General features: G+C 31.3%; 1 protein-coding gene across 1 annotated transcript in view; it reads right to left on the reverse strand.

The window, feature by feature from the left end:
* LOC113384653 (DNA polymerase epsilon catalytic subunit A) overlaps nucleotides 1-12,279 on the reverse strand; it is a 54,588-nt gene that overhangs the window by 34,163 nt on the left and 8,146 nt on the right. The window contains 7 exon segments of the mRNA XM_026622403.1: nucleotides 11-242; nucleotides 428-573; nucleotides 2,602-2,776; nucleotides 4,905-5,050; nucleotides 5,053-5,150; nucleotides 7,582-7,778; nucleotides 7,780-7,898. Coding sequence (XP_026478188.1) covers nucleotides 11-242; nucleotides 428-573; nucleotides 2,602-2,776; nucleotides 4,905-5,050; nucleotides 5,053-5,150; nucleotides 7,582-7,778; nucleotides 7,780-7,898 — 1,113 coding nt within the window.

Consider the following 12,279-nt stretch of genomic DNA (forward strand, 5'->3'; position numbering starts at 1 on the left):
TTGTTCTTACAAAACTCTCCTCTCCACAACCATTCCATGTTTCTTTTACAAGGAGCGTTGTATTTATTAAAATCGCAAGCTGCACATGTCTCTTCGTCGACCATTGCACTCGGTTGCAGTCGGTTTGTTAGAATGATATTAGGGTACATAGCTCCTACGTCCAAATGGTAAATCACAGGCTGTTCGAATCTATTAGGGGCATCTCGGAGTGATGTTAGGGTTGATTTTATTTCTAAACTTACCTGAGTAGAAAACAATTAAATTAGATTAGTACATACCCATAACGGCTCGACTTACCGGGCAATTCTGCCTCATAAAATAGCGTTGTCATGGCTACGCTATCTTATGCTTGTTCATTGATCGATTTTTTTTTCAAAAATTAAGATTTTTTTTTGAATATGAAAAAAATGTATTTTTTATTACTTACATCTTCAAGATTGGTGACTTTGTCGAGCGGTACACCTTCTTCGACTACAATCGCATGTTCCAAAGTTCTTTCAACACTTGATAACAATTCATCAAAGGCTGTTGGATCCAAACGGAACCTGCAAGGTAGATCTGCCCTAAAGACTCCTACAGAAAAAATTAACACTTAATTAATTACATTAAAACAACTACAAAAAAAGAGTAGACAAACACCCGAATTACTTGGCACACAAAGTATTCTCAAAAGCGCGCCGAACAAGACTAAAACGAAAAATTCCCAATGATTTCATAAATTTGTAAACGCTAACATTATTATTATTATTATTATTATTATTAGTATTATTATTATCTTACTATTTCTATTATTATTATTTTGTCATATTTTATTATTTTTCTAGTATTATTTTATTATTCAGAAATTTTATTTATATTATTTACTAATTTTATTTTTATTATTATTTGCTTATATTTTATATCAAATCATATTACGGATATTATTTTCATGTAAATTTTATCCTTTGCACTTTTATTTATTCAAATTTATGTTATTATTTATCAATATTACTTGATGTTAATAATTTAGCAGTTGTAATAATTATTGAAATTAAAAAAAAATTAATTAAATTATTAATTGAAAAAATTGTAATTGATAATGGAGATACATTGGAAGTGATAAACGTTGTGTAGTGTTAAATTTAAAGTAAAGTCCGAGTTTGAAGTAGTTTTGTGTAAAATTTTTGTATAGGAGTGTGTAAGATAGTTGACATGGAAATGTTGTAAATTTTATCTAGTTTTTGCTAAACCGACTTAAAAAGAGTGTCCCGATAGAAGTTTTTGAATTTATTTTAAAAAAACGTTGAAAAATGTCTTGAATCTACATATATAGTGCTAGTTTAAGGCATAAGGCTGTGTTCAAACTAGTTTTATATAAAAATTTTGTATAGGATGGTCTAAAACAGTTTACATGAAGATGTAGTAAATTCCACCTAGTTTTTACTAAGCTAACTTAAAATTAATGTCCTGATAGAAGTTTTTTGAGTTATTTAAAGAAACGTAGAAAATGAATTCTGCATCCATATGCAGAAAAAAAATGCATTAGGTTTGAATTAGTCAAGTCTTAGCAACACTGTGTTAATGTGTGATAAATTAACATAGTATGAAAATTATATATATATATATATATATATATATATATATATAATCGTAAAATGTCTATAAATGTTGCAAATTGTCCGAAAATGTGGCAACAAATCGTCTAAGAATGTTGCCAAACACATGCAAATGTTGCAACTCGTCTAAAAGCGTTGCAACTTGTCTAAAAGCGTTGCAAGTCGTCTGAAAATGTTGCAAATCGCATTGCAAATGGAAGCATCTGAAAATTGCTTGAAAGCATCTAAAAATTGCCTGAAAATGTTGCAAATTGTCTGAAAATATTCTAAGGAGTATAAAATGTTGCAAATTGCCTTAAAATGTGGTAAGTCGTCTATAAATGTTGCAAATCATCTGAAAATGTAGGAAATCGTTCTAAAAATTTTGCAACTCGCCTGAAAACGTTGCAACTCGTCTGAAAATGTTGCAACTCGTCTATAAATGTTGCGAACGCCTATAAACGTTGCAAATCGTTCGAAAATGCTGAACTAATACTGAAAGTTGCATATCATCTGAAAATGATGGAAATCCTCTAAAAATGTTGCAAATCTTCTATCAACGTTGCAACACGCCTATAAATATTGCAACTTGCCTATAAATGTTGCAAATCGTCTGAAAAAGTTCTAAATAGTCTGAAAGCATCTGAAAATTGCCTGAAAATGTTGCAAATTATCTGAAAATATTCTGAAGAGTCTAAAAACGTATGAAAACGTTGCAACTCGTCTGAAAATGTTGCAAATCGTCTATAAATGTTGCAAACGCCAATAAACGCTGCAAATCATTCGAAAATGCTGAAAGACGTCTACAAATAAAAAAAAAGTTGGATATCATCTGAAAATGTTGGAAATCCTCTAAAAATGTTGCAAATCTTCTATCAACGTTGCAACTCGCCTATAAATATTGCAATTAGCCTATAAATGTTGCAAATCGTCTGAACATATTCTAAAGAGTCTAAAAACGTATGAAAATGTTGCAAATCGTCTTAAAATGTCATATATATATATATATATATATATATATATTTACCTGACTCCAAGGCTTCCACGTGACCACCAACATAAGTCTCCGTATCCAAAACATGACCATCACTTGTAAATGGATTAAGTTCCGATTGTTGTTTATTTGGAAAAATAATATTTGCATGAAAAGCTTGAACCATCAATAAAGTTTCACATAAAGTACCCGAACCTTTTCTTAAAACCTACAAAATAAATAAAACGTACTTGTATAATAAACTCAAAAAGATAAAATTAACTTGTGGGGCGTGTATTTCGAATTCAATTCCAAAAAAAAAATAGTTACCTAATTTACACAAAATAAGAATATAAAAAAGGGACTCTACTGACGAGCAAATTATTATTTAACCTAGGATATAAAAAAGGGACTCTACTGACGAGCAAATTATTATTTAACCTAGAATATAAAAAAGGGACTCTACTGACGAGCAAATCATTAAATAATCTAGAAGAAAATAAAAAGGGACTCTACTGACGAGCAAATTAAGAAAAAAAATCAGCAAAATAAAAAGAGGACTATACTGATTAACAATTTTATTAGCGATATAAAAAAATAAGACTCTACTGACGAGCAAATTAAAAAAAGATCTAAAAAATAAATAAATAATTATAATTTTCAATATTAATATCAAAATTGAAAAAGTGCTCCCGTATAGTCACAGTCTAAACGCGTTTGCAAATAATTCTGTGCGACATTTTCACTTGTACTGCGCTTAGCTTGGCGGCCTTTTCACATTTTTCAATATTTTTTACAAAATTTATGAAAACGCTCCAGTATAGTCACATTCTAAACGCACCCGGGTAAACATTTATTCCAAAGTGGCGCTTAGACTGTGCTTAGCCTAGGTAATTTTTTGAATTTTTGTATTTAGTATTTTTCATCATCAACTGTATTTTACCAGACATGAAAATAAAAAGAACTCTACTGACGAGCAAACTATATTTTGCATTATATGAACTGCCGAGGAAACTGAAATACTCGTCTGCTCGTCAGTAGAGTCCTTTTATTAATTCTATATTAGTTTGCTCGTCGGTAGAGTCCCTTTTTTAATTCTACATTAGTTTGCTCCTCAGTAGAGTCCCTTTTTTAATACTAGATTAAGTTTGCTCGTCAGTAGAGTCCCTTTTTAATTCTAGATTAAGTTTGCTCGTCAGTAGAGTCCCTTTTTAATTCTAGATTAAGTTTGCTCGTCAGTAGAGTCCCTTTTTAATTCTAGATTAAGTTTGCTCGTCAGTAGAGTCCCTTTTTTAATTCTAGATTAGTTTGCTCGTCAGTAGAGTCCCTTTTTTGATTCTAGATCAGTTTGCTCGTCAGAAGAGTCCCTATTATTAATTCTAGATCAGTTTGCTCGTCAGTAGAGTCCCTTTTCTAATTCTAGATTATATTTTGCTCGTCAGTAGAGTCTCTTTTTTCAATACTAAAAATGCGGACATACGAAACACACACACACACACATACACACATTCATTAGTTTTCTGAGGTACGCCTCTTAAAAATGTTCAGAAACCTTCAAAACGTCGAGAAATGCAATGGCAGTATGTTTTTAATAGCTCTTTTCATACTTATATAAACTAATTGAAATAAATAAATAAATAAATATATATATATATATATATATATATATATATATAAAAGCGAGAGGTTTTTCTTCAGATGGTGAAATAATATGATAAAAATTGTTTCTTGGGCATCCATCCAATAATTAAAAAAACAGTTACAAATAATTACAAAAAAATTTTTTTAAAAAATTTATTTGTATGGTGAGTTTCTTTACATATGTTTATTTTATGTTGTTTTTCATATATACTTTTCATATACATTGTATCTACTTATTTTTGTCTGTAATTATGTATCTTTTATATTATTTTTTTATATTGTTTTAATTTGTAACCCTGATATATTTATTTGTGGCACTGAAGATGGGTCAAATCTGGACCCGAAACGTATGTTCTCTTAATTAAAACATTTTGCATTAAAACTGTTTTTTTAATTATTGGATGGATGCCCAAGAAACAATTTTTATCATATATATATATATATATATATATATATATATATATATATATATATATATGCAAACAATATTATATTATGATAGTACAATTATATTCTCAGAATAGGTGTATACAATTTGTATCTTTATGTAAAAATCAATGTATGTATTTAAGTCAAATAAAGCAAATTTTCAAATTTCAAAAAAAATTTTTTTTCGAGAAATGCATAAATTTTCATTTTCGATTTTCGGCCCATTACAATAACTACCCTATGACAAGTTAAAAAACAAGTTTTATTTTACATTATATTTCCCTTACCTCGTCCGGTTCCATAGGAATGATAGTACACAAGGCAAATATAAAAGGGTGCACGTATTTCATATACAAATAATAAGTAGCGACGGCATCTGACACCGAATAATTCGACAAAACTTGAGGGTCCTCGATTGCCATTTTGCACATTCTTCAGGGTCCAATTCGACAGGGTTGTAGTTTAGTTTCGCCTTGGCCACTGCTTTTAAACCCTGAGAACCGACCGGCAGGTAGGAATCTCTTTTCACCCAACTGGAATAATAGAAACAGAATTATAATATATATTTAATATATCTATTTATTAACTTCCCGTAGGGTAAGTTATTGTAATGGGCCGAAAATCGGAATTGAAAATTTTTACATTTCTCGACGTTTTGAAGGTTTCTGAACATTTTACTGGCATACCTCAGAAATTAAATGGATGTGTGTGTGTGTGTGTGTGTGTGTGTGTGTGTGAGTGTGTATGTATGTATGGATACAAATTTTCGCTCACGTTTTCGGGCGTACGGATCAACCGATTTGAATGGTTCAAAAAACATTCGATTCCTATTGATAGGGAAAAGAGCTGATTAGTTTTTGGCAAAGGCAGATCCAGCCGTTTCGGAGATACGGAGCAAAGAGTGCAGAAAATAGAAATCGAATTTTTGAGAGAACGGAGTATCCGATTTGAATGATCTAAAAAACATTCAATTAGTAATGATTGGGAGAAGTGTTTATTAGTTTTTGGCAAAGGCAGGCCCAGCCATTTTGAAGATACGGAGCTAAATATGTAAAAAATGGCAGTTTTTGAGAGAACTAAGCGTCCGATTTAAATGATTCAAAGAACTTTCTGCTTGTCTTAACAAAATAATCAATTTTGGAAAAAAAAATTTGTCCCATTTTTTTTTTTTTTTAGTTTTTTTATATATTTTTTTTTAATTCTTGTTCTAATATACTTTAAATAATTTCTCTTACTCTGCAATTCAGCTTATATAATATTTATAAATATTAGACAATGTTACAATATTTATAATAATCTATTTGAAAACATTCAGTAATCCTCGAACATTTCGTTACGGTACGGGAAGTTCCAGCAATTTGCCTTAAGGCACGATGCCACCCACCCCACTAGTTTATACATGTTTTAAAAATACATAGTAAAATTTTTGAAGAAAAAAATTAAATATTGTTTAAGTTATCGTCGATCTCCAACGGCCTTCTACGCGGATGAAATTAAAAAAAAAAATAGCTGTAAGTGGAATTCTGTCTTAAGGCAATTAAGGCATCGAGCCTTAAGGCAAATTGCTGGAACTTCCCGTACCAAAAATTATTATTTTTTTAAAAACGATTAACATTTTTGAAAAAAATTTACTTTGAAAAAATAAGATTTTTGAGAAACTATAAATTGGACAAAAAATTACTTTTTTTGAAATAACATATTTTTTTTTGAAAACAAAATTTTTTTGAAAAGAAAAATGTTTTCTTTATTTTGACATATTTTGGAAATTCTGAACTTTTTTTCAAAGCAATCGTACTGCTTTATCTGCATAGAGACGAAATATCGAAGCGCGTAAGCGCCGCGTCGCTGTCTGACGGATAAACATTGGTACGGAACCCATAGGAATGTAAACAAAATTTATACTTATTGTTAAAATCTCTAAAAAATATTTGATACTTTGATGTGCATATGTCTAATGGTAATTTTAACCGCCAAATGGCATTTTTTTTTACTTTTTTCATTAGATCTCCGAAACCGCTAGATCTGCCTTCATGAAAATTTGAACAGTTCTTTATTTAGTCAATACAAATAAAATGTTTTTTGAATTATTCAAATCGGACGCTCCGTTCTCTTAAAAACTGAGATTTCGTTTTCGGCACTTCTTGCCCCGTATCATCGGAACGGCTAGACCTGCCTTCGCCAAAAACTAATCAGCACGTCTCCTTATCAATACGAATCGAATGTTTTTTTGAATTATTCAATTCGGTTGATCCGTGTTCCCGAAATCGTCGACGAAAATTTATATCCGCATATACATACACACACGTACATACACACACACACATACATCCATTTTTTCTAAGGTATGCCAAAATGTTCAGAAACCTTTGAAACGTAAAGATATATAAAAAATTTTCATTTTGGATTTTTTTGCAATTACTATAACTTGCCCTACGGGAAGTTAAAAATTCGTTAAACTAGATAATATTGTCTGTAAAATCAATTACGATAAAGAAAAAAAATCAAAATTTGACAAAATGACAGCGTTTTTTAAAAAAAAGTCAAATTTTACCCAAAATTTTGGTCGTTTTTGGACTGCCAAAATTCGATTTTTGATCCGGTCAAAAAATCAGTAGTTCATTTTACGGAGAACTATATATAGAACATGTAAAAAAAACTGATAGTGATCGGATAATTTGTTTTTGAGTAATCGCTGCAGCAAATTCGGAAAATGCTGGTTCGAGAAAAACGCGATTAAAGATAAAATGATCGTTATACTATATACTATATATATACTCTTTAAATGGCTGTAACTCAAAAACTATTTAAGATACCGATTTAAAATATTGGTATGTTATTTTTAAAGGTATAACCTATCAAAATATGAAAAAATTGAAAATTCGATTTTTTGAAAATTTCACACTAGTTGTGCCCCTTAATAAATCTATTATTTGTTTTATATATCTATTTATTAAATTTACTTACCACAGGCAATCCATGTGCATCCCAGGTCGACACAAATAAACTCCTTCCTTGTTTTTCGAAAACCCAATCTCCTTCTTCATATCCATATCGTGTATTGCAGCCCGAGTTTCAACGAATGCCCAATCGAAGAAGTCGCCGTTGTATGTGACAAATATGTGGGGCTTGACATCGAGGATGTGGTCGAAGAATTTTTGCAAAAAGTTCTTTTTCGTTTCGTTCGTTGAAGATTACAAAGTTTCCCTCGAATTCTGGTTTTGGGGTGTACTCGAAATCGTCGACGTCGCTTGATATTATTTCGCGGTTTGTTATTAGATATCCTGAAAAATAATAGGAATATATATATGTATATATATATATATATATATATATATATATATATATATATATATATATATGTATTATTATAGTTTAATGAAACAACCTTCAGCAAAACGTCTTTTGAATAAATTTACTTAGAAATGAAAGATAGTCTGGTTAAGGTAGTATTTTATGAAAAAATAGCCTAAAAAATGTTCAAGATAGCTTAAAAATATTCTAGGTAGACAAAACAAATCGTCTGAAAATGTTGCAAAACCGTCTAAAAATGTGGCAAATCGTCCGAAAATGCTGAAAAACGTCTATAAATGTGGTAAACTGTCTAAAAGTGTTACAAACTGTCTATAAATGTTGCAAAACGTCTATAAATCGCCTCTAAATGCTCGCCTATCATTTACAAATATTACAAACTGACTGAGAGTTTTTCTAAAGAGCCTTAAAATGTTCTAAAGAGCCTAAAAATGTTGCAAATCATCTAAAAATGTTGGAAATAATTTGTAAATATTGCAAATCATCTGAAAACGTTGCAACTCGTCTATAAATATTGCAAATCATTTACCAATATTACAAATTAACTGAATATGTTCTATAGAGCATGAAAATATTCCGAAGAGCTTGAAAATGCTGAAAAACGTCTATAAATGTTGCAAATAGTCTGAAAATGTTGTAACTCGTCTAAAAATTTTGCGAATCGTCTGAAAATGTTAGAAATAGTCTAGAAACGTTGCAAATCTAAAGTCTAAAAAAGTCGGTTATGATTTAGAAATATTGCGAATCGTCTGAAAATGTTGCAAATTTTCTATAAATGTTGAAAAGCGTCTGAAAGTGTTGCAAATTATCTAAAAATGTTGTAAATCATCTGAAAACGTTGCAACTCTTCTGAAAACGTTGCAACTCGTCTATAAATCGGCCCTAAACGTTGCAAATCATTTACAATTATTACAAATCATCTGAAAACGTTGCAACTTGTCTATCAATGTTGCAAAACGTCTATAAATCACCTCTAAATGTTGCAAATTATTCACAATAACTAAAACTAACTGCAAATAAATGTTGAAAAGCGTCTGAAAGTGTTTCAAATCATCTAAAAATGTTGAAAACCATCTGAAAACGTTGCAACTCTCCTGAAAACGTTCCAACTTTTCTATCAATGTTGCAAAACGTCTATAAATCGCCTCTAAATGTTGCAAATCATCTAGAAATGTTAGAAATAGTTTATAAATATTGCAAATCGTCTCAAAATGTTGCAAATCTTTTAACAATGTTAAAAAGCATCTGAAAATGTTTTAAATCATCTAAAAATGTTGAAAACCGTCTGAAAATACTGAAAAACGTCTGAAAATGTTGCAAATCGTCTGAAAACGTTGAAAGCCGTTTAAAAAACTTTGCAAGCCGTTTAAAAACGTTGCAAGTCGTTTAAAAAACTTTGCAAGTCGTTTAAAAACGTTGAAAGCCGTTTAAAAACGTTGCAAGTCGTTTAAAAACGTTGCAAGTCGTTTAAAAACGTTGCAAGTCGTTTAAAAACGTTGCAAGTCGTTTAAAAACGTTGCGAGTCGTTCAAAAACGTTGCCGGTCGTTTAAAAACGTTGAAAGTCGTTTAAAAATGTTGCCGGTCGTTTAAAAACGTTGCTAGTCGTTTAAAAACGTTGCAAGTCGTTTAAAAACGTTGAAAGTCGTTTAAAAACGTTGCAAGTCGTTTAAAAACGTTGCAAGTCGTTTAAAAACGTTGCAAATCGTTTAAAAACGTTGCAAGTCGTTTAAAAACGTTGAAAGTCGTTTAAAAACGTTGCAAGTCGTTTAAAAACGTTGCAAGTCGTTTAAAAACTTTGCAAATCGTTTAAAAACGTTGCAAGTCGTTTAAAAACGTTGCAAGTCGTTTAAAAACGTTAACAGTCGTTTAAAAATGTTGCAAGTCGTTTAAAACGTTGCAAGTCGTTTAAAAACGTTGCAAGTCGTTGAAAAACGTTGCAAATCGTTTAAAAACGTTGCAAATCGTTTAAAAACGTTGCAAGTCGTTTAAAAACGTTAACAGTCGTTTAAAAATGTTGCAAGTCGTTTAAAAACGTTGCAAGTCGTTTAAAAACTTTGCAAGTCGTTTAAAAACGTTGCAAGTCGTTTAAAAACGTTGCAAGTCGTTTAAAAACGTTGCAAGTCGTTTGAAAACGTTGAAAATCGTTTGAAAACGTTGCAAGTCGTTTAAAAAACGTTGCAGGTCGTTTAAAAACGTTGAAAATTGTTTAAAAACGTTGAAAATTGTTTAAAAACGTTGCAAGTCGTTTAAAAACGTTGCAACTCGTTTAAAAAAGTTTGCGAGTCGTTTAAAAACGTTGAAAGTCGTTTAAAAACGTTGAAAGTCGTTTAAACACGTTGAAAGTCGTTTAAAAACGTTGCAAGTCGTTTAAAAACGTTGCAGGTCGTTTAAAAACGTTGCCGGTCGTTTAAAAACGTTGCCGGTCGTTTAAAAACGTTGCAAGTCGTTTAAAAACGTTAAAAGTCGTTTAAAAACGTTGCAACTCGTTTAAAAAAGTTTGCGAGTCGTTTAAAAACGTTGAAAGTCGTTTAAAAACGTTGCGAGTCGTTTAAAAACGTTAAAAGTCGTTTAAAAACGTTGCCGGTCGTTTAAAAACGTTGCGAGTCGTTTAAAAACGTTAAAAGTCGTTTAAAAACGTTGCCGGTCGTTTAAAAACGTTGCCGGTCGTTTAAAAACGTTGCCGGTCGTTTAAAAACGTTGCGAGTCGTTTAAAAACGTTGCGAGTCGTTTAAAAACGTTGCGAGTCGTTTAAAAACGTTGCAAGTCGTTTAAAAACGTCGTTTAAAAACGTTGCAACTCGTTTAAAAAAGTTTGCGAGTCGTTTAAAAACGTTGAAAGTCGTTTAAAAACGTTGCAGGTCGTTTAAAAACGTTGAAAATTGTTTAAAAACGTTGAAAATTGTTTAAAAACGTTGCAAGTCGTTTAAAAACGTTGCAACTCGTTTAAAAAAGTTTGCGAGTCGTTTAAAAACGTTGAAAGTCGTTTAAAAACGTTGAAAGTCGTTTAAACACGTTGAAAGTCGTTTAAAAACGTTGCAAGTCGTTTAAAAACGTTGCAGGTCGTTTAAAAACGTTGCAGGTCGTTTAAAAACGTTGCCGGTCGTTTAAAAACGTTGCCGGTCGTTTAAAAACGTTGCCGGTCGTTTAAAAACGTTGCCGGTCGTTTAAAAACGTTGCGAGTCGTTTAAAAACGTTGCGAGTCGTTTAAAAACATTGCAAGTCGTTTAAAAACGTTAAAAGTCGTTTAAAAACGTTGCAACTCGTTTAAAAAAGTTTGCAACTCGTTTAAAAAAGTTTGCGAGTCGTTTAAAAACGTTGAAAGTCGTTTAAAAACGTTGAAAGTCGTTTAAAAACGTTGCAAGTCGTTTAAAAACGTTGCAGGTCGTTTAAAAACGTTGCCGGTCGTTTAAAAACGTTGCCGGTCGTTTAAAAACGTTGCCGGTCGTTTAAAAACGTTGCGAGTCGTTTAAAAACGTTGCAAGTCGTTTAAAAACGTTAAAAGTCGTTTAAAAACGTTGCAACTCGTTTAAAAAAGTTTGCGAGTCGTTTAAAAACGTTGAAAGCCGTTTAAAAACGTTGCGAGTCGTTTAAAAACGTTAAAAGTCGTTTAAAAACGTTGCCGGTCGTTTAAAAACGTTGCGAGTCGTTTAAAAACGTTAAAAGTCGTTTAAAAACGTTGCCGGTCGTTTAAAAACGTTGCCGGTCGTTTAAAAACGTTGCCGGTCGTTTAAAAACGTTGCCGGTCGTTTAAAAACGTTGCGAGTCGTTTAAAAACGTTGCGAGTCGTTTAAAAACGTTGCAAGTCGTTTAAAAACGTTAAAAGTCGTTTAAAAACGTTGCAACTCGTTTAAAAAGTTTGCGAGTCGTTTAAAAACGTTGAAAGTCGTTTAAAAACGTTGCAGGTCGTTTAAAAACGTTGAAAATTGTTTAAAAACGTTGAAAATTGTTTAAAAACGTTGCAAGTCGTTTAAAAACGTTGCAACTCGTTTAAAAAAGTTTGCGAGTCGTTTAAAAACGTTGAAAGTCGTTTAAAAACGTTGAAAGTCGTTTAAACACGTTGAAAGTCGTTTAAAAACGTTGCAAGTCGTTTAAAAACGTTGCAGGTCGTTTAAAAACGTTGCAGGTCGTTTAAAAACGTTGCAGGTCGTTTAAAAACGTTGCCGGTCGTTTAAAAACGTTGCCGGTCGTTTAAAAACGTTGCCGGTCGTTTAAAAACGTTGCGAGTCGTTTAAAAACGTTGCGAGTCGTTTAAAAACATTGCAAGTCGTTTAAAAACGTTAAAAGTCGTTTAAAAACGTTGCAACTCGTTTAAAAAAGTTTGCGAGTCGTTTAAAAACGTTGGAAGTCGTTTAA

The sequence above is a fragment of the Ctenocephalides felis genome, unplaced genomic scaffold (assembly GCF_003426905.1).
Source record: "Ctenocephalides felis isolate EL2017-DRISC unplaced genomic scaffold, ASM342690v1 CF-g0.4_SCAFFOLD_03571, whole genome shotgun sequence".
NCBI classification, from domain to species: domain Eukaryota; kingdom Metazoa; phylum Arthropoda; class Insecta; order Siphonaptera; family Pulicidae; genus Ctenocephalides; species Ctenocephalides felis.